This window comes from Prionailurus viverrinus, chromosome F2 (genome assembly GCF_022837055.1).
Source record: "Prionailurus viverrinus isolate Anna chromosome F2, UM_Priviv_1.0, whole genome shotgun sequence".
NCBI lineage: Eukaryota > Metazoa > Chordata > Mammalia > Carnivora > Felidae > Prionailurus > Prionailurus viverrinus.
In genome coordinates, this window is record NC_062578.1 from 82999015 (window position 1) to 83020764 (window position 21750).

The 21750-nt window shown below is 67.6% G+C and overlaps 1 protein-coding gene across 10 annotated transcripts in view; it reads right to left on the minus strand.

Moving 5' to 3' along the window:
* Positions 1-21750, minus strand: part of PLEC (plectin) — a 55056-nt gene that overhangs the window by 15521 nt on the left and 17785 nt on the right. For 4 of the 10 annotated variants that reach the window (XM_047842359.1, XM_047842360.1, XM_047842366.1 and 1 more), the window contains 19 exons: positions 8194-8255; positions 7695-7784; positions 6794-6871; positions 6615-6707; positions 5572-5738; positions 4760-4875; positions 4573-4679; positions 4374-4493; positions 4201-4296; positions 3915-4042; positions 3572-3665; positions 2946-3100; positions 2539-2848; positions 2370-2447; positions 2118-2279; positions 1882-1986; positions 1679-1774; positions 1356-1481; positions 58-210 (listed from right to left, as the gene is read on the minus strand). In XM_047842359.1, the coding sequence (XP_047698315.1) occupies positions 58-210; positions 1356-1481; positions 1679-1774; positions 1882-1986; positions 2118-2279; positions 2370-2447; positions 2539-2848; positions 2946-3100; positions 3572-3665; positions 3915-4042; positions 4201-4296; positions 4374-4493; positions 4573-4679; positions 4760-4875; positions 5572-5738; positions 6615-6707; positions 6794-6871; positions 7695-7784; positions 8194-8255 (2336 nt within the window). Of the gene's footprint in view, positions 1-57; positions 211-1355; positions 1482-1678; positions 1775-1881; positions 1987-2117; positions 2280-2369; positions 2448-2538; positions 2849-2945; positions 3101-3571; positions 3666-3914; positions 4043-4200; positions 4297-4373; positions 4494-4572; positions 4680-4759; positions 4876-5571; positions 5739-6614; positions 6708-6793; positions 6872-7694; positions 7785-8193; positions 8256-8991; positions 9260-11812; positions 12082-13454; positions 13588-15932; positions 15991-19144; positions 19867-21750 lie in introns of those variants that run through there. The other 6 variants (XM_047842358.1, XM_047842357.1, XM_047842368.1 and 3 more) reach the window with 6 other exon arrangements.

The window sequence follows — 21750 nt, forward strand, 5'->3', positions numbered from 1 at the left end:
CCCCCCCCCGCCGGGAGGCCCCACCCAGTGCGCGAGTCCGCTCAGCCGGGCCCTCACCTCCACCTGCTTATAGTCACACACGGCCAGAAGGGGCACACGACCCCGCACGGGGTGGGCTTGGCTTCGGGGCTTCAACTGCACGATGGCCTTGGCCCGCTTGGCCAGGCCTGAGAGGTGTGCCCTGTACTCGCCAAGCTGGTCCTTCTCATCCTGCCAGGGAGGGGACACTCAGAGACCACGGTCCAGCGCCCGGACACCACGTGCCTAGATGACGTTCCGTGAAGACCCACACGCCTGCCCCAGGCAACGAGCAAGCCCTTCTGGTACCCCACCTCTGTGCCCTGCTGCTGGTCCTGGGGTACAATGGGGCCGGGCACATGAGAGCAGGAGGCAGGGCCAGGGCGGCGATCCAGAGCTTGGCCCCCCACAGACCCCACGGCTCGTCCTTCCTTCCTGGCCAGAAGTAAGTGCCCCCTGCCCCCAGGTCACACACCGTGTCCTCCAGGAGAGCAGCCCCACTGCACTCTGGCCGCACTCGACCTCTCCCCCTCGCAATGTAGGTCATCCGCCTCCTCCCGTGCAGCCTCTCCAAGGGGCTAAACCCCACGAAGGACTGTCCGGGGGCTGCGGTCAGAGTCCACCTTGAAAGTGCCCGTGTCACTCCTGTCTGTCCCAGGATGATTTCCCAGCCTTCACTGACCCCGACTCCTGGCCACGGGAGTCCCCAGCCAGCAGGGCCTCCCCATCTCCTCTGCAGGGCCTCCCCATCTCCTCTGACACTCCCCGCCAAGCTCCCCAGGGGGGCCCAGCACCCCTCCCCAGCCCCAGGGCACACGGGCACCATGCCCAGCTGCCCCTCCGCCCTACACAGCCCTTCAGACCTGGCCTGCCCAGACATCGGGCCCACGACGCTGGTGGGCCGTGTCCGCTGACCGCCAACACAGTGTGGCTGAGCCGGGCCTCTGCTGCTCTGGGCGCTCCAGGGGCTCAGGCAGTGGAGGACCTCACAGCGGCTCGGGCAGCCACCTGCCACTACTCCACGACCCTGCCACTAAGCCCTCCGGTTCCCCAACCCCCATCCCGCTGCGTTGACCAACCTCTGTCACATCTTCCCCCCCCCCCCCCCACCACGCCCCTGCCCTTCTCGTCACCACGCCTCCACCTCTAGAGACCTTCACTGAGCACCTATGCGGCTCAGATGCCAGCCTGTCCTCTCCAGCTCCCCCCGCCACCTGCCCCTGCCTGTGCCATTGCCCCCCCTGCTGACGGCTGCCTGCCCTCGTCCCTCGGGGCCTCAGCACCCACCTCTCTGCAGGAGAGCCCTGAGCCAGCAGGCGCCGAGGCAGTCAACTCACCTGGGCATCCTGCAGTAGGTCCTCCAGACGCGTGACGGTGATGGAGCGGTCACAGGCGTACTTCCTGCGCAGCGTGTCCTGTAGCTTCCGTAGCTGCTCCTCGGTGTCCCGCACGTCCGAGAAGAACTAGAATACAAGAAGGGGTCAGGCGGGGCCAGTGGGGCCACAGGCTGCTGGGTGTCTGACACAAGTTCCGCGGGGCGGTGCCGTGACCCGTTAACCGCATGCTAACGGATGCGGACAGGGGCCTGGAGCCCCCCGTAGTGGTCTGGGGCTCTGTGGGGATGCTGCCACTGAGGCAGGGGGGAGGGCCCGCTTCTCACCTGGAAATAGGCCGTGTTCTCCTTCAGGTGTGCCTCGATACAACAGCACAGCTGTAGCATCCAGCTCCACTGGGTCTGCAGGGCGGCCTGGAAGGACTGGCACCCGCCCAGGCACCGGGTCAGGCCCCCTGCCGGCCCATGGGGTCCCCACGGCCGGCCCCCACCCCCAGCTGGCCCTGGGGGTCCCCACGGCCCGCCCCCACCTCCACTGTAGGCCGAGCAGGGTGCCCCTCCCGCAGCAGCCGGTCCCCGGTGCTCTGAATCTCCTTGACTTTCTTTTCCTTCAGCTCCAGCTCACGCATCAGGGCCTGACACACAGACAGTGGGTCTCAGGGATGGTGTCAGGGCCACACCAGGGTCCACCGGTGGAACACCAGCCGGCATCCTGGGACCCAACTGGGGCAGGGCAGTCACGGAAGGCTCTAGAAAGTGACCTCACCGAGTAGCTCTCCTTCTTGGCAGCCATGTTGGAGTTGTGCTCCCCCCAGTCGAAGCCCACCTCTTCCTCTTCCTTCTCACTGAGCCACATCAGCTCTTTGGTGGCAGCCGCCACGAAGCCGTGCAGGCCCTCCAGGGCACGGAGCCGGGCCTTGGAGGAGTTCTGCAGGTAGACGAGAGCGGGGTCAGCAGGCCACAGCGCCCGCCCCCGTGCCCCCCGCCCCCCTCCTCTCCCCCCAGCCCCCCAACTCACCAGCAGCTTGGCGTACTGCAGGTCTAGCCGGCCCAGGCAGTCCCGGTAGGCGCTCCGGGGGCCTGGGGAAAGCTGCCCCTGCGGGAGGCACAAGTGGTGAACCTTCCGGCGGCCGGGGTCCGCCGCCGCGCCCCCCGCACTGCCCACCCCCCCCCGGGGTCCTGCACACCTCGTCAGCTCGCGCCCGCTCAATCTTGGCCCGGAACTCCTCGATGGACTGGTGCAGGCCACGGTGGCTGCCCAGCTGCGCCTCCACACTGGGCAGGTCCCCACCCCACTCGGCACCGTCCACCCGACGCTGGTTCTCCTCCACCCAGGCCAGCAGGTCCTGTAGGTAGCGCAGGGAGGCGTCCTCGAGCTCGGGCCGCCTCTGCGTGCTCTGCACCGTCACCTGGGTCACGGGGGCAGCTACGCCTGCCTTCAGCCGGAGGTTGTACTCGGTACGGATGGCCACCAGGCGCTCGTGCAGGCGGTACACCCTGGGGACGGTGGGGACAGTTGGAGGGCTGAGCTGAGGCCAGGCTGCGCCGAGACCCCACCCCCCACCCCCCACCCCCAGCACGGGGCATGGCCCACCTGCGGTACATCTGCTCCCCCTGCGGGTGACGCCCGTCCTTGAGGGTCTGCACGTCGTTGAACAGCAGCCGGATCATGCCGTCGGCCTTGTCCAGGTCTCGTTCTACCTCGGCGGCCCGCTGCGGGGCCTTGTTTGCGGCCAGCAGGCGGACATCCTGCAGGCGGCACCCACAGCTGCCTCCGGGGCCCTGACCCATCCTTTCCCCTCCAGCACCCAGCCCTGCACTTGCCGCTAACAGGCACCTCTGGCCGGGTCGCCAGCCCCTGGCTCCGCCGGGTCCGAGGGGCTGGACCTCCTCCTCCCGTGCCCCAGCCTCTCCCTCCACAAACTCCCGCCCGAGCTCCCAGCCCTGCCCCTGCTGGGCCCTGTGGGTCTGGAGCCCTCTCCACCACCTCCTCCCACCGGCACGCCTCTCAGGCCTGGAACGGAGGACGGCGGCCTCTTCTACATCAGCTCTGCCCAAAGCGAGCCGTCAGAGTTGGCGGCACAGCAGGAGACGAGCTGGGGCCTGCTCTCCGCCCACTGGCCACAGGGCGTGGCAGGCTCTGGGCCACCAGCCTCCCTCCGGCCTTCCCCCCCCCCCCCCCCCCCCCCCCCCCCCGCCACAGCCGGCCCCTCCCCTCACCGACTGAAGCAGGATGTCGGCCTGCTTCAGCTGCTCCTCGCACAGCACGGCCTCCATCTGCAGTTTGCTCACGATGCGCTGAAGACACTCCAGCCTGCGGCCCACAGCACCCACGGGAGCCGGCGTGAGTGCGGTCCTCCCGCCCGGCTCCCGGCCACAGACGGCGCCCCTCCCGCCGCGGGCCTCCCTGCCGGCCCTGCGGCTCACAGCAGAGCCGGCCCCAGTGTGGGATTCCCAGCCTAGGGGGGGTGGTTTCCTCCTCAGGCAGTGACTCACCCTCGGGTGGCTTCCCGCCCCGCCACAGGGCCCCACCCGCCCGTGCCTCCCCCACCCCCACACCCACCTCTCATACTCTGCCCGGAGCTGCTTCTCTCGCTCCAGGATGGCCACGTGCAGCTTGCCCCATTCCTTCTCCACATCCAGCGGGTGGTACCCAGGGGGCACCTTAAGCTGTCCGGCTTGCACCGCACCCTGTGGGCAGGGGCCAAGCTCGGAGGGATGCCCGGCGCCCCCCGGCCTGCCCCACCCGGCACAGCCCGGGTGCCAGAAGCCCAGCAATGAGGCCGTGCCCCGGGGTCCGGGCCCGTGGACGGCACCCCCCCACACCGCCCTCCAGGACCCCCACTCACCTCCAGGAACTGGTAGATGCCCTTGGACCGGTTCTTGTCGGCCTCCTTGGCCGGAAGCTCCGTCTCCTTAAACTTCAAGAACTGGCACCACAAAATCTGTGGGGAACAGGGTGTCAGCGGCCAAGCTGGGGCCCCGCAGGGGGCGCGGGAGCCGGTGCGGAGGACGGGCCCACCTCGATCTCCTCAAAGCTGGACGGGAACCTGCGCTCCTCGAAGGCAGCGGTGTGGTGTCGAACCCACTGCAGCAGCAGCAGCACGAGCTCCTGGTACTCCTGCCAGCGCAGCTGCAGCTCCTGGAGGCGAGGGGGAGGCCGTGAGGGGCCGCCCACCTGCCCCCCGCCCGCCCCGCCCCGCCCCTCCCCTCCCACTCACGTTGGCCTTCACCCCGTCCTGCACATCGGGCACCCGGGGCATGGCATCGTACAGGGAAGACACATAAGTGATGATGGACTTCTCGTCGGGCTGAGGGACGTCCACGTCTGTGGGAGAAGGGCAGGCGTCAGAGGGAGCGCGGCGAACGGGCACGCAGGGCCGAGGGAGAAGGGGCGGTGGCACACACCCTCAGGGTCCAGGAGACGGGTCACTCCCAAGTCCCGCTCCGCCACGGAGAAGGCCTGGTCCAGATTCTCAAGATTGGTCTGACGATACACCTTGTTCATGTCGATGAGCATGGGCCTGGGGACACAGGGGCAGGTGTGACAGTGAGGGCCACGGGGCGGGTCGGCACATAGACAGGGATGCGGAGAACCAGCTTCCCCCGCCACGTCCCTGCGAGCACACAACCCCAACCCCACACTCACCCCAAAAAATACACCACCCGCCCCGCTAGTGGCCCCATACTGTCCACCTGTGTGGCCCTGCATGCAGACACTGTGCACTTCAGGCCTCGCCCCCTGGAGCTCAAGGGGCCTCCGGTGGGCATAGGTGCAGGGTGGGATACCGAGTGAGGGTAAAGGTCAGCCTAGAATTCCTGCAGCTGCCCTGCCCACCAGGCCCCAGGTCCTACGGTGGCGGGGGGGGGGGGGGGGGGCAGGGGTCCACGGAGAACCGTTCCCACCGTGGTCTGGCTACCCTGGCCCCTTCTGGGGCATCCATGTGGGGCTGACACTGGGCCCCTGACCTCGAGGCAGTCAGCAGAGCCTCTGGAAAGGCCCTGGGAGGAGGAGGAAGGGGTGTGGGTGGGGGCGAGCCTGCCTGCACCCTTCCAGAGGGGTGGGCTGGCACTGGGACTCAGCCGCCCGAGGCTGCAGGTTCCTGTCGGTGGCAGGCACCCCTCCCGCCACCATCCCTGCCCCAACTTGTTTGAAGTTGCCCAGCTGAGGTGCTCCGGGGAGCTCCAGCCAACAGCCCCTGTGGCCCCAGGCCACCTACTTGTGCCGATGAATGATGGCATTGAAGAGGCGGCCGTCACGCCAGCTGGAAGTGAAGTTGTCACAGTGCAGGCCCTGGTAGCCCTCCACCATGCGCTGCGACCACAGCAGCAGCTTCTCTTTGGCCGTCATGTCCTCCGACTGCCCGCTCACCTGGATGTCCGAGATCTGCCCCACACAGCGGGCAGGAGGCAGGACCTCAGCCACATACCCCGCCTGGCACCCCTGACCTCTCGTCCGAACACATGGGAACCACCGGGCCAGCTGAGGCACAGCGAAGCCTCCGGGGGTCCCTCCCACATCAGGGGAGCCACTGGGACCCCCATACCTCAGTGCCACAGGCCTAGGCCGCTCCAGCCAGTGGCTGCCACAGAAGTGAGAGCACCCAGGCCCCACTGCCATCACATGGCGGGGACCTTGGGCACCTCCCTGGGTTGATGGAGGCTGGGCCCAAGGAGAGCCGCTGCCCAGGAGCCCCAGGCCTAGAAAAGGCTGTCACCGCCAGGGTGGGGGCTGGATCAGCCCCCTCTCCTGCTGCAGGCTCAGGGGAGGGTCCTGGGTCTCAGGGGGTATGGCTGGCCTCCAGGCCCATACTTAATCCAGCCCTTCCAGCCCGGGTCTGCCAGCCTGTCTGTCTGTACACCCGCCTGCCTGTCCCCACTGTCTGTCTGTCTGTCTGTCTGTCGGCCTGCCAATCTATGTGACTCAGCTGCTGTGCCAGCCAGCCTGCTCAGCTCTCAGATTTGCGGCTTCCTGTGCGGCCGGGGCAGGCAGGGGTGAGTCAGCCAGCACAGCAGCGGATGCTTCTCCAAAACCCTCCCCGGGGCAGGGGCTGCATGCACAGAACGCATTCCTCTGCAGGGAGGCTCTGCGGGCCCTGCCCAGCTGGGGCCAGAGGGCACAGTACAGGCAGGCCTCGCAGAGAGGCCTGGCCCTCAGGCCATGGCGCAAGGACTGGGCCAGGGCGCGGTGCAAGGCTGGGAGGCTCGGGGGGCGAGGACACCAAGGGCCCAGGCCCCCAGGCCACAGCCCCAGAGACTCCACCTGGAAGTGCAGGATGATGGTCCAGATCAGGCCGAGGGTCAGCTTGGGGTTGCCGTCGGCGATGTCATCGTTCCTGATGTTCACCAACTTCACCTGCGAGCAAGCTGCCCTCAGTCACACCTACCTACGGGCCACCGGGGAAGGAGGACGGCAGCCAGTGGCCGGGTGGGCAGCCTCACCTGGCGGTGTCGGAGGTAGTCCAGGGCGATCTGAACGTTCTGCAGCTTGTGGAAACGCATCCTCCCCTTCTCCCGGGGCTGTGGGAAGAGGCGTGGCCGGTCGGCGCCCACAGAGCCCGCCACGGCCCCCATCTGCCCACGGCACCCCCAGGCGTCCGTGGTAACTGCGCCGAGGTCTTCCCCAGTGGGGCAGCAGCCCTTCCCACGTCCCCGCGCACCCTCCCCAGCTGGAAAAGGGAGGCCAGGCCCAGGCTGTGGGAAGGAAGGAAGGGGTGGGAGGAGACAATAGCCAGGAAGCCGAGGGTGGAGGGCAGTGGCACACGGGGAGGCGTCCTCCCGGCCCCGGCCGGGGTGGCAGCCCGCCCCCCACCGTGGGCCCCAGGCCCGGCCCCGGGCAATGCAGCAGGCAGGACACGAGGCAGCTGGATGCACAGCCATCTGCCCCGCCAAGCGCCAGGCACAGGTCAGGCCAGATGGGCCACCAGCCCCAGGTGAGCTGGGCTCCCAGCTTTGGGGAGCCCACGCGCTGCCTTAGCCAGCAGGCACGACCACTCACCAGGCGTGAGCTCCTGATTACGTCCCGCTCTCTTGGCTGCCCGGCCAGAGCAGGGCATAGGGTAAAGGGCAGAGGCCAAAGTTCACAGTCCAAGCAGCAGAGAAACCGAAGCAGAGCAGAGCGTGAGGTTATGGGTCGGGGCTCCGACACGGAGACCAGCGGGGCCGTGAACCCGCAGCACAGGGATCGGGGCCTCTCCCAGGCTGGGAGACACAGCAGGGGCCGCGGCCGGGCTGGACACGGACTGGGTACGTGGGAAAGGCCCCAAGGAAGGAAGGCAGGCAGGGGTATCTGGGTGAAAGGCAGGCGGGGCTCCAGAGGGGGCAGGTGGGCGGGCGCACGCACCAGGCTGTCCCCCGAGAGGACCTCCAGCAGGGAGATGAGGTTGTGGCCATCACGGAGGTCTTCGTACAGGTCACTGATGTGTCTCTGGGCCTGTGGGGACAGAGGAACCGGGCTGGCTGCACCTTCCCCACGGCCACCAGCAAGGCCCCAGCGGGGGAGACAGGCAATGACCCCCACACATGCCCCGCCCCCACAGAGGCACCTACCTCTGCCCTCCAGTGCTACAGGGAGAGCAGGAGAGCCCGGAGAAGAAGGAGGAAGAGGAGAGGGAGAGAGACAGGAGGCAGGAGCAGCGTGGGGGAAGGCAGGGAGAGGACAGAAAATAACAGGTTTCAGAGATGAAAAGATGAGCTCCCAGGCCGACAGTGGGGGCAGCCCTTGTTCTGGCAGGAGGGCCAGGGGCACCCTCCGTCACCCCCACCCTCCATGTCCCCTGCCCCACGGCCACGTGTGCGCGCGCGCACACACATGCACACGTGTGCACGCACATGCCACCAACCTTGATGAGGTACTTGTTGACCCACTTGGTGAAGGTTTTCTTCTGCACCCGGTCCCGTTCATCTGGAAGAGACAAGACCAGGTCCCCTGAGGCTTGGGAGAAGCCACGGGAGCCCCCGGGAGGGGACCACCATGCAGACACAGTGGGTGGCACCCCAAGAGGGCCTCAGGATCATACGCGGAGACCCAACCCCACCCCCCACGTGGACTGGCAGACACTCAGGTGCCCAGGCCCCCCGCCCACCCTGCCCACGCAGTGGGGACCTGGGGGTGCTAGGCACACGGAGAGCCTGCCGCTGCTCAATCCCCCTATTGTCTCCCTCTGGGGATGGGAGGGTCCAGGGCTGGCAGCCACACCCAAAGCCCACAGAGTAAGTCTGGCCGGCCCCACCCCCACATGCTGCCTCTGCAGACCTGAGCAGAAACTTCTCCCTGCCAGGACCCAGGACCGGTCAGGGGCGTGGTGAGGGGGAAGCTGTACCTTCCCAACAGGGCAGCGGACTTCACCAGGCCGCAGAGAGCCCCCACCCACCACGGCCCTATACTCCAGATCCAGAGGCCACTGCCCGCCCTGCCAGCACGGGCCGGCCCTCTCCCCGCACGGGTGGCTACCTGCCCCCCTCCCGGCCCCCGCAGCCCTGCACCTGCGCCAGGACTCGAGGCACACCCACAGCCCAGCCCAGCTCACACTCTGCCCGTCCGTTCAGACCCTCTCGGAGAGGGGCCCCGCCCCCACCCGGTGCCAGGCTTCCTGCAGCAGGAAGTGGGCCCTTCCTGCCCAGTGGGGAGCGCCCACTACCTTTCTTGCCCTCTGAGGCCCTGAGCACGGCCAGGTAGAGGTTGTCCTCCGAGCTGGTTCTCTTGTGCCCCAGGCTCTCGGGCTCAGGCACACGGAGCCGGTGCTGAGACATGGTGGCGCCCGCCCCTTCGGCGCTCGGTCCCGAGGCCCCAGGTGCTGAGCTCCGGCTCTCGTGGCACACGGGCGGCCCTAGGCTGGCGCCCCACCGGACTCACAGGCTAGCGCAGCGCCAAGCAGAGTCGGTGTGGCCACTCCCTGCCCGCTGTACTCCCTCTCAGGGCTGGCCCCGCCCCGGGAGCCCCACCCCGCCCTGCCCACCCCCCGGGGAGGAGGGAAGGAGGAAGGTGGCCCCTCCCCCCCAGCCACACCCTTGGCCTCACAGACACAGGAAACCCAGGGGTTTCCTCACCCACCCGGCCAGCCACAGTCGGGGGGTGGGGGGGGGCACCCAGGGGTTCGAGGGGCACCCCCTGGTGCCAGGACCACACACCATGCCCTGGACCACCCCACCACAGGGAGCGGTGCCTGAGTGGGGCTTGGCCCCCGGTGCCCCACAGCCCACACCTCCCTTCTGAGCTTAAATCCAGGACCACCCCTCGGCCTGCCCACCTTGCTGGCTAGGACCCCAAACTGAGACACGGCGGGCTGCGGGGCCAGCTGCCCGTCCTTTTCTCGAGGCCCGTAAGTCATCCCTCCTCATAGACCTACCCACCCTGGGCCTGTGGCCCCTGCCCCCTGCTAGGCTCCACTACAGTCCCATGCGGGGCCTGGCCCTTTCCGAGCTGCCCACCAGGCACATCCTGGAGCGGTGCCCCCGTTGGGAAGCAGAGCGCACGGCGGGGCAGGGAGCGGGCACATAGCTGAGCGTTTGACTCATCAGGCAGGACCGCCCAGCCCCAATCTGCAGGAACTCTGCCCCAAGTTGGGGGGAGAGGAGGGTATGCAGGGGGCTGTGGGGAGCATGAGGGAGGGGGGGCCGCCAGTGAGTCAGGGCTGGGGAGGGGGCCCCCAAGTTCGGTGACTCACGGGAAAGGAAGCCACACCTGGGGGCTGTTTGCAGTCGGGCGGGGTTCACAGATAGCAGCTATTAAGGATCGTAAAGGTGGGGAGGCAGAGCAAAGGGTGCAGGGTGCTGCCTGGCTCCCTCCGCTCTCGGACAGACCCGCCTATGGCCGGCACCGGGGCTGCCCTGGGGCCGCCGAACCAGCCACAAGAATTTTCCAGTCGGAGCATCCGGCTTGATGTGATCCAGCTGTGAGCCGCTGCCCCCCTATCCTGAGCCTCCCAGCCAGTGTTCCGGGAAAAGCTCACCCCACCCCCGACCGTGCTGCCCCGCTGTGGCCACCGGAGGGCGCCCAAACACCAAGGGGCAAGGGGTACTCAATCACAAGGAGCTGGTTACAACCCTGCCCCTCCACATCTGTGACACAGCCAGACCCCCAGGGCTCTGTCCCGTCCCAGGTCTGGAGAGAGTCCCTCAGGCTTGGAGCCCGGATTTGGAACCTGGCTTGAGGTCCCGGCGCTACGCACCCCACACCCCTCAACCGGGCAGGGCTTGGGGAGGTAAGGCCACCTGGGGAGGCTTGGCTCAGCCTGGCTCGGCAGCCCCCACAACCCCACCACACACCAGCTCTTGACCCTCCAAAATCCCAAATCTGATCCCCCCCCACACCCTCCCGGCCCCCTCCCCAGGTTTGGAGCCTGGAGAAAGGCCTCTTCAGAGGACCCCCCGGCCCTAGCAGGGAACCCGAGTTCAGGCCCCTCCTGAACACCCGCAATATGCAGTCTCTAGGCTGGTAACAGCGGAGCGGGGTCCCTTCTGGCAAGGGTGTCACTCTGGTGAGGGGCGGAGACACCCTCAGGTCCCTGGTATGGGTCAGGAGATGGGAGCAGGGAATTCTAGGACAAGCAGGAACCAGGAGTCAGGGCTTAAAGTCCGAGACTTGTGTGAGCCCCCAGCCCAAGTCCCTTCTCCAGCTTTCTACCACTCGGGGTCTGCAAGGATGCTGGGAGTGGGGGCAGGTCCCACACCGGCTCTGCAGGAAGCTCTCCCGGTTCCGCTGCGTCCTTCCTCTAGACTCCTCCTCTCCCAACAGCTCCAAAGCCCTTTTCTCCCGCCTCCTCCCTTCTCCCTCCTCTCTACCCCTCCCACCCCCTTGACCCTGGCTGTGGTGAGAGGCTCCCTCCCCTGTCCTTTACATTCAGACCTTCAAACCAATAGGCGCTCTCTTCCAGCCGGGCCACAGCGGCCTCCGACACTGCAGAGGACCTCAGTCTGCACTCCCCAGGAAAACACCCCCCCACCGCGGCACTGGTGCTCTCGTACAACCGCTTGACCCTAGTACTGTAGCGGGCCACAGATTTTCTGGCACCGGCCAAGGTCCCCTAGAGCTGCCCATGACCCTCTGCGAGGTATCGTCGCCCCCTTTTACAGATGTGGAGACTGAGGCTGGAGGTCCCACAGCTCGTGAAGACGTTCCTGGGTTGGAAAACCTACAGGCCGAAGAGAGCCCCGCCCTCCCTCCCTCCCTCCCTCCTTCCTCCCTCCCTCCTTCCTCCTGCGTCCGGACAGTCTACGGCCTGGTGCCCGAGGCAAAAAGAAATCAGGGCCGGAGCCCAAGCCGGCCCCGCCCACCTTCCCATCCCCCTTCTCCAGAGGAGGAACAAATCGGGCCAAGGGGACCTCGCCGCCTTCCTTCCCAGGTGTTTCCGGAGCAGAGCGTGGGGGCGGGGCTGCACCTGGGCTGGGCTCCGCCCCTTCCCGGTCCGGGAGACGGTGCCCCCCCGCCCCGCACCTCCCACCCCTCGCAGCCTCACCCACCTACGCAGCACAGCTGCCCGTAGAGGTAGCCCCTGCGGGCCTGCTCGCAGCCCCCGTCCAGCCAGCACGGCCGTTCCAGCACCACCTCCTTCCGCAGGGCGAAGGCGCCGCCCGCCCGCCCGGTGCCGGCCGCAGCCATGAGCGCGGGCGCCCTGGGGTCGCCCACAGCGAAGCGAGGAGGACGGCGCGCAGCCTCTGCTCCACAGCCCACGCCGCGAGGAGGCCGGCAGCGGGCGCACCGCCCAGACCCGAAGAACCTGCCCCTAGCGGGGCGCCCCGCCCAGCGCGCCGGGAAGCCGCGCCCCTACTTGGAAGGAGAGGACCCCGCTAGGCCTGGGGGGCCGGGGGCAGAGGGAGGCTGCCCGATAGAACAAAGGGGCATGGGAACTCGAGGGCCGCCCAGGTTCCCGCGGAGGGGAGCCTCGGGGGACGCCCAGGCGCCGGGAAACTCCCCTAGGCTGACGCCCACGGGACTACGTTCCCGGAGGCGGGCGGTTGGGGACCGCGCAGGGAGCAGCGTCTGAGAACGGCCGCGAGCAGAACAGAGGCAGCAAAGCCCCGAGGGAGCACTGCAGGGCAGGATCCAGGGTGGCGACGGCAGAGAAGCCCCTTCCCCACGTGGGGGCAGGGAACAAAGTGGGCCGAGGGAGGGAGGAAAGGTCACTTCTAGGGAGGAGAAGCCCTGACCCGGCGCATTTTACTGGACGCCCCTGCAGCTGAGTCACCAGCCGCTCCCCAGTCCCCAAAGCCACGCCTAGAAGCCCCATCCTGACTCAGGCCTCCGGTCTAGCGGCTCTGGCACCCAGGCTGAGACTGGGCAGACCCTCCAGGGGCAGCTCTGGACGCCCTCACCGCAGGCCGAACCCCGCACCCTGTCCACCCAGCCACAGACCAGAACACAACTCCAAATCCCGGTTAGCACAGGCCCGAAGCCCAAGCCCCAGGGCCCCGCCCACCCGGCTCCATTCACTGGAGGCGGGCCCCACCCCATCCTGTGCCGGGCAGTCCTGGCTGCTGCTGCTGCTGCTGCGGGCTGTAGCCCAGGGCGGGTGACTTTGAGCAGGGGGAGGGCAGAGCGCAGCCTGGCTGCCTGCCCTTGGCAGTCCTGGACCCTGACCGAGGGCGCTCAGACACCTGCCTCACCTCGGAGGCTCTGCGCAGGCCCAGCCCCACCTCAGTGCTGGGCAGGAGCCTCTCCCAGGCCCTTGCCCTAGGACACTAGCCCTGCACCTGCCCTACACCTGCCAGCTGTGCAGAGGCCTCCCTGGCAGTGCGGGCGCTCCTCTCCTGCTCACGGCCCCAGTCTGGAGCCTCCCCAAACTCCTCCTCTCCCACCAGGACAGGGCTCCAGACTGACAGAGCCTCTGAACCCTGGCTCCACCCCAGGAAAGCAGGCAGGGTCTTCAAAGCAGCAGAAGAGATGGAGGGGAGGGGTGCGGGATGGGGCGGGGGGACTCCGCTCTCCCACCGTGTGCAGTGCTGGGGCGTAGCTCAGGGACAGGAAGGGGAGGGCACAGGGAAATACAGGGGTTGGAGGGAGGCGGCCCCTCACCCTGCCCCGCCTCCAGCCCCCAGGGCAGGGGCGGTGGCCGGAGCCCGCTGCCCAGGCGCGGCCCAGACGGTAGCTGCCAGAGGCGCTTACCTTGCACTTCCTGCCCCCGCCAACGCCCCCTGCGCCAGTGCCACACGGCGGCGAGGGTAACGACGTGGCCCACGACCACCAGTGACGGGAACAGGCTGCCCGAGGGCTCCATGGCTCTGGGGCTGCACGGCTGTGGGCAGAGCGGGCGGAGCCTCCCTTCTCTGCCTGGAAGACGGTGGGGGGGGGGGGGGGGGCGCCCGGGGCCTGTGACCGCCCTGCCTGCAAGACCGCCCTACTGTACCGTCTGCCTGGCGCCCCAGAGACGAGTGCCGTCCACAGCACCAACTGTGCTCCCGCCCGCCTCCTCTGCCTCCTCCCTCCCGGCCACTCGGAGGTCCCCACCCACCTCCCACAGCGCCCGGCTCAGCTGTCCCTACGCACAGCTATCACGCTCAAGGTTAGCTGGAGCCTTAACCCCTGCTTACCCACAGCCACACCCGCCCGGAGGAGGGGCCTGTAGTGACGCACAGCGTCCCCCCCCCCCAGCACAGCCCAGCCAGCCTCTGCACAACCCCCCAATTCCTCCCCAGGAGGGTGAGGGCAGTGTCTGAGCACCCCACTCTGCCTCCAAGGGTGCCCTCTGGTGACAGCTGCCAGGAGCCCACCAGGGGGACAGGCGCCCATCAGGGGGAGGCATGCCAGCACCCCAGGCCCCGCTGGCCCCCCAGGCTTGCAGCTGACCCAACCACCCTCAATGACAAACACCCCCACAGAGCCCCAACGCCCCCAGGTGGGCCTGCGAACAGGGTCTAAGGGAGGACCGGGGTGATGGCCTGGGAGGGCAGGTCGTGTGCGGGGGGAGTAAGATCGGAGCCTCCCCCCAGTGCCCCCAGGGACTCCTGCTGGGCTCTCACAAAGCTTTCAAAGGCTGCCCACCTACCCGGCACGATCTTCATTAGGGACAGCGGCAGGAGCCCACGGGGCAGACGGGCAGTGGGAGCAGGCTGTGGAGAGGGTCACAGACCCCTCTGAGGCGGCCGCGAGCCCCGCGGTGGCGGTGGCGGTGGGAGGAGGGCACGGCTGGCCGAGCCGCTGTCAGCAGCACTGCCTGTGTCCATGGGGGGAGGGGAGGGGTGGGCAGGGGGCCGGAGGGGGGGTGTGGGGGGATATAAATATCTGAGGAGAGCAAGCGAGGCCGTCATTCGTCCAGACTTAGAACATGACGTCCGACGCTAGGGCACTGGGGCCCAGGCCTTCACCCGAGTCCAGTCTGGCCGGCGGCACCACCCCACACTCACCCCCCAGGCTCCTGCCCGTGATTCTAATAATAAGAAGCCACCTGGCGTCAGGATCTGCCTCAGAACAAGGCCTAGCACGGGCATTCAAAGCCTGAGGGGCTCATGTCGCCTGGGAGGAGACGCAGTCCCTGCCCTGCCCAACCCCGCCAGCCTTTCGGGGTGCCGGAAGTAGCGGGGTGCACTCGGGGAAGGCAGGGAGACACCGATCCCTTTCTCCCAGAGGGTCCCACCACACAACTCACTCCACACAACACCAGGTCCGGGAGAGACAGGACAGCCTCCCCAAGGTCACACCCCCGGCCAGACACCCAGCTGGCCCCAAACTAGGCTGGGCCACAGGAAGCTGGCCAGCCCCCTCCCCTCCCCAGGCTGCCCCTAATGCTGCCCTGGCCTTACCCCAGAACCCTCGGCAGCCTCCGGTGTGCAGAAGCCTGGGGCCGGAGGTCCCTGTCAGCAGGCATGCCCAAGCCACATCCTGGACTGACCGGGACCTCAGCGTCGGGGGGGGGGGGGGGGACAGGACATGGGGGTCACCCTCCTACCATTCCCCTCCCAGGTGCCCTTGGGCCCTGGCAGACGAAGGGTTAAGGGTCGGATGGAAGGGTTTGCATCCTATTTTGTAGCATTTCCTGTGTGTCAGGCACCATTCGATTTCAATTCTCAGAGAACCCTACAATGGAAGTCTCATGCCGTTACCGCATCGTACAAACGAGGAAACTGAGGCACAGAAAAGCGAAGAGCTTGCCCTTAGTCACACAAGGCTGTGCTTTGAGCCCAGGCAGTGTCTGCTATGTGTGGTCCCTCTGCAGCAAAGGGCAGCGAACCACCCTCGGCCTCCGACCGCTGGGGTACAGGCACCGTGGTCCATCTGGGGAGGACCAGGAGCTCTGAGGAATGGGCGCTGGGCCCCCAAGCCTCCTGGGGACCGAACCTGCATTTCAGAAGCTCAGCAGGCAGCTGAGGGAAGCCTCAGAGGAGCCCGGGGCGGGGGGGGGGGGTCCACAGACATTGGGAGGACCGGCCCCTGAAGGCCGGAGTGGGCGGCCTCCTGCACCAGACACGCTCCCAGGCAGCTCTGAGAGGGAGGCTGGCTCATCCCTGAGCCTCCTAGCTCTGAGGTCCCAGGCAAGGCCAGCAGCCTCGAGCCCCCAGGGCCCCAGCCACAGGCTGCCTAGGAGATCCCCGTCCAGCCCTGCTGGAGCCCACGTGCCCATGGCCCCCCACCCGGGCCCTGCTCTACCTTGGCCGAGCTGAATCAGCTCCTCCATGCTGTACCTGTCCATGGCGGCTGAGCTCGGGCCAAGCCGCGGAGGCAGCAGAGAGGAAAGGCAGGGGTGGCAGGAAGGAGGGAAGGGTGGGAGGCGGAGGGAGGGCTCACTCCGGCCCCGGCCTCCCCACCCAGCTCTGGGAGCGGTGACTCCTCCTCACAGCCACCCCTTAGTCAGTGACTGGAGCAGAGCTGAAACCAGCAAGGCCCAAGCCCAGTGGACCAACGGGTCCAACCAGCCCAGGTGGGACAGTGGACGGGCCTGCCCGAAATCCCGGAGCCTCAGTGCAGCCGACAGGGCCCGCCAGTCTTGCCCGCTAATGCCCGCCTGGGCATCCCCCTGCCCCCCAGCCTCCACAGGCCCACTGGCCCTGCACTTCCCCACCCTCCTCAACACCCTCATTCTCCCAGGCCCCAAGGCTAGCCCCATCCTCCTCCGCAGGCCCCACAAGCAGCTCAGTCCCAGCCCCCCTGGTCTCCAGCCTAGGCAAATGCCACACGTGTCCCTGCCTCTCCATTCCCACGAGCTGAGCAAGACCCAGGGAAAAGCCCATCTAACCCTGCCATAACTCTGCTTTCAAAACCCACTGGAGTTCTACAGATGCCGCAGCAAACGTGCACAGACAGGGACCCAAAGCCAGCGGCTGCTGCAAAAACCTGTCCCACCACGTGGCGCCACACGGCCATGAAGAGAGCAAGTCAGTGGTGTGTAGAGTGCGGTCTCCCTCTGGGACAGGAGTGCCGCGGGGGAAAGCCAGGGTGCGCTGGGGGTGGGCAGAAGCAGTGCCGTCAAAGGCCGCTCGCTTCCACTGTCGGAAACGGCTCCAGAGCTGCGCTGAGCTGCTCGTGTGGAATTCTGAGCTGGGCCAAGCGTTACTATTTGAAATGTCAATGAAATTCGGATACCAAAGCCCACGGCCCCCACTCTCCACCACACAAGGGAAGCTCAAACTCCTGCTCCCACCCCGCCCACCCTCCTGCGGGGACCACCTTCCTACGGGACTGCTCTTGCTTGGAGTAGGAGCTCCCCAGCAGTCAGGCGCAGCTCAGCACACCTCCTCAGGGGGATCTTCCCTGATTGCTCCTAGAGCTACCTCCCCCTGGCTCATTCCTCATCCAGTCCATCCCCAGATGCTGGGGGCTTGGTTTGGGTCTGGCCGGTATGTGGCCGAACAAGCAGTGGATGCCTTCCCACGAGGATGAGCAGACCACCAGGGCTCCCAGGTGGGGACAGAGGTGCAGCAGGGCACATGTGACTGCCCGCGGCGCCCACGGCTCCTTGGCCAAGGCTGGGCAGGCAGAGGCGGCCCACTGGCCGAGGCCACTCTGGTGGCCGGTGCAGCGGGCCCCACACACCCCTGCCTTCCCCTCCTACCAGCTGACTGGAGAGGACAGAGCCAGCGAGGAAGGGATCCGTGTGCTCGTTATTGTGAACTCTGAAAAGCTGGCAATTCCAGGTGCAGCCTGAGCGCGGAGCCGTCACAACCCCACAGACGAGGATGTACCCGCACCACGGCCAGCATGCAGCATGCCCGAGGTGCCCCCGGCCAAGGGTGGCCCTCAGGTCCGGTGCTCGGCCCTGGGGGAGCCCACACCCGCAGGCCTGACTCAGCCTGGAGCTGGAGTTCATTTCCTGTTGGAAACTCTGAGCTGCCGCCTGTGGCCGCGGCCGGGAGGCAACACTGAGTCACCTCCACCAGGGCTGGGGGTGCCCTCCTCTCTGCCCGCTGCAGCCACACCCAGTCCCCCATCCTGGCCCCGCTACCATCTGCCCGCCCAGCCTGGCCACAGACAAGGAAGGAAGGGGAGAAAGGAAGGAGGAGCCTATACTCAACACACCCACGACCCAAGACAGGGACAGCTCAGGGGCTCCGCGGCAGGGATGAAAGGACCCCTGGGCTGGGACTTGGCCACTGAAGGCCAGTCAGTGCTGACCACGCACCCCGCCAAGCACTCGTCTCCTTGTGGGGGACGCTGTGACCCCACCGACAAGGGTTTGGAGAGGCCGCGCGACTTGTCCAAGGCCGTGGGGAAAGCCCAGAGACCATCCCTCTACCCCACCAGCTCATGATCCTCCCGGATGAGCTCCCAAGGCACAGCTCTAGCAGGACCAACCCACACCAGAGCAGAACTGGGTCCCGCTCAGCACCTTGGACCTGCACCTCGATCCCTTGACCCCCATTCACCTGGCAAACTCTTGCCCACCCCGCTAGCCTCAGGCCAGGCCCCTTTGCCAGCCCCTTCCACACCAGGTTCCTCCCCAGGTGAGAAGACACAAAGAAGGAAGCAGGAGCCAAGCCTGCCTTCTGCTGGGGCACCAGGGCCACCCCAAATCAGCACCAAGGCCAGTGAGCTCTGAAAGTACCTGTGTGAGCCTCACGCTCCGTGGGACACTAGTCATCCGCCTACCTGGGTCCTGCCAAAGCAGGTGCTTAGGGACAGAGGATGACACAGAGGAAGGACCCCTGGGGCCCTAAGACCTGTTCCGTCCTCTGTGACCCGGCTTCCACCGGAAAGGGTCTGGGCCCGGTGCCGCCACACCCTGGCCACTGGCTTGCCAGGCAGTGCGTCTGCCAGCTGTCTCCTCCTCTCCCCCAACCCAGAGCTGCCCCCTCGGCCCTCACCAACTCCAAGCCGGCCAGGCTCCCAGGAACAATACCGCATCACGAAACCATATGGGCCACAAAACCATGGGGGCAGATGTCACCCCCCCCCCAAGACAGACTCAAGGCTCAGAAAGGTCAGCCAGTTCACCTGGGCTACGCTGCTGGAGAGCAGTGCCCCCCGCATTATTCCGGCTCCTCCCTGCAAGCTACCACCTCCAGCAGAGAGGGCCTAGGGGCAGACAGGAGTGAGCGGGGCACAGGCACAGGGCAGTGCTGGGGAGAGAGGCTAGCTGGTGTGGGGCAGGGCTGTGCCAACAGCTGGTCCTGCCAGTCCAGGCTTTGCGAGCCCCACCCCTAGCCCGAAGGGGAGCCTGGGGCTGGGCTGGCAGTGGCCCACCCACCCCAAGGTCCTCAAGCCGGGAGGAGGAGCCACGTGGGTCCGGCACCCTCGGGCAGAGACAGCACCACCTGCTGGTGTGAGCGAAGCTCCCCCACGTGCACTGCCACCCCCAGCCCACCAGGGCTGCGCCCGGGCACCCCCTTCCCATCCCCCAGGGCTGGGGGCAGGACGCAGCTGACCTGTGGCTGGGGCAGGCTCCGGGCCAGGCCTCACCAGGTTCCCCGGGGCGGTGGCGGGCACCACGGGGGGCTCGGGTGCCCCCTCCTCAGGCTCCTTCCGACGGTAGACCCGCCGCTCCTCCCGGGCAGGGTCTTCAGCGGGCAGCGGCCCCCACTTTGGCGGGCAGCCCAGGGGCCCCTGCACAGACTGCACATGGGGGGCGCGTCGCGCAGGCATCACCATGGCGACAGGGCGGCGCACGCGCTGCAGAGAGGCGGGCACGATCTCCGGCGGCAGGTGCAGGTACTGGCGCAGGTGGGCGATGCCCTCATTGGTGAGGTACCAGTAAAAGTGGCGCCAGGCAAAGGTCTCCCGCACCAGGCCCCGGGCCCGCAGCGAGGCCATGGCGCACATGACCTGCAGATTGGTGACGCCGGGGACGTGAGGGTGCAGGCTGCGGGGCCTCCGATCCTTCTTGGCCACCATCACGCCTTCACGGAAGAGCACCTCGTAAATGGCCCGCAGCTGGTCCAGCGGCATGAGCATACCCGCCACCATGGCTGCCAGAACCCCAGAGGCGAGGGTGACGGGCGGGGCACAGGGAGGAGGTCCACAAGGCACCTCGGGCCCGGGCGAGACGGAGGCTGGCAGGCGGGCTGGGCTCGAGGGCACGGGCTCCGCGGCTTGTGGCTGTCGAGCCGGGCTCCCTGGCTCGCTGAGATTCCGGCCGGCACTGCCGCCTGCCCACCGCCTGCGCGAGCCTCCCGCCGGCCCGCCCTCCCTCCGGGACGCCCAGGCCGGCCCCCTCTGACTCAGCAGCATGGGCGGCCCCTCCCACCCACAGCCCCCGGGGCCCCTCGCAAAGCGGGGGGCCCCCTCGCAGAGTGGGGGGCACCTTGCCATGGCAGCCCCCCCCCCCCGGCAGGCCCCCCCTTTCCAGGCCCCACAGCTCCGGCGTCAGAAATTACGTCAGTTTCTAAACACTTCCTTCAAGGTTTCTTAGACTAGGGGGAGGGGGTACCACAGTGGCTTCGGACCTGGAATCTACAATGGTGGCAGAATAGGCTGGGGGGGGGGGGATAGCAGGGGAGGGGGGGCTCAGGCTGGGGACCCAATTCAGGGTTGTGGTCTCAGGTTTCTCAGACTCAGGAGGATCTGAAGGCAGGATCTGAAGGCGGGTACTGGGCTGTCTGGGCCTGGCGGGGCACTAGAGGTCTGAGGGGAGAGCTGGGGTCTTGGGGGGCAGAAATCTGGATGGAAAGCTGGGGTCTTGGGGAGCAGAGGTCAGAGGGGGGACCGCAGTGGCATGTGGACAGGCGGGCTTTGGACACCACTGGCCGCTGTCCATCACACAGGCAAAGGGACAGAGCCCCCACCTCCAAATGCCAGGCCCAAGACCGTAGCCACCCTCTTTAACACTTCCCATGCCAGGCCAGATCAAAGGGGACCCCGAAACACTCTGAGCAGGGCACAGGGTAGGGGTGTCTGAGCAGCCCCAGGCCAGCTGTTGGAAGCCAGAAACTTCTCAGCTGCCACAGGAAGTCAAAGTCACCAAATCCCTGCCACCCCAGGCAGACCTGGTGCCCCCTACTGCCACACAGACGCCCCGCCCTGGGTGGCCTGAGTGCCCCCGCCCGTGGACCAGCGGGGCAGGACCAGGGGGAGCAGCGCCACACCAGAAGCCGGTCAGGGGCCCAAGTCAAAGGGGGACCAACAGCAGGGTCCAGGAGCTGCCCGGTGGGGCCCTGGAGCCGGATCCGGCCACACCCATCAGTCACTTCCAGGCTCCCACAGCTGAGGACCCAGCCGTGGGTGTCCTGTGCCTCCCCCATTCCACCCAGTACCGCACTCTTCCACTCCGTGCTGCCCGGACCCGCACCCAGCCACGCTCTCCCCTTCCCCCAAGCCGACACACCCATTCCCACCAAGCGCAGCTAACCCGGGAACTGATTATAAATAGGGCCAACAGGGCGGGGGTGGGGGATCCCGAGGTGGGAGGCGCCCGTGGGCAGGCGGCCAACTGGCAACGGGTGGGGGCGGGTTTATGGGGCGGTTGCCATGGCACCGCAGAGCCGGGTCCAAACAGCACCGCCCCCCCCCGCACTCATGCACACATATACATTCACACATACATGCACACGCACACTCATTAGACACACACACGCGTGCGCCCAGTCCTGGCGGACGCGGCGGTGGAAACTGAAGACGCAGCCAACCGTCCGGTCCGCATGGCCCCGCCCGCCAGCTCACTGCGGCGCCCTCCCCCCTCCCCCCGCCATCCGCCAGTCCCCAGCAGCCAGCCGGGCAGGAAGCCGGCCAGCCCACACGGAGACCGGCTCCGGGAGGACGCACCGCTAGCGCGGCGGTGGACACGTCCACGCCCCTTCAGCCCAGGGGCGCCTGCGGGCCCTCGCGGCCACCCGGGCTGGGGCTTCGAGAACCAGCGGCAGCTGTGGTTCGGGACAGCAGTCCGCCAGCGCTCCCCCAGCCGTGTGTGCGAAGAGCTGGTCCACTCTCCTGGCCTGTCCCTCGGCCCTGCCCCACAGACCTCCTGCTCTCCCCTGCCCACGCATAGCCCCTCACTCACCTCCTGCTCTCCCCCCATGCCTACCCCATGCCATCTTCC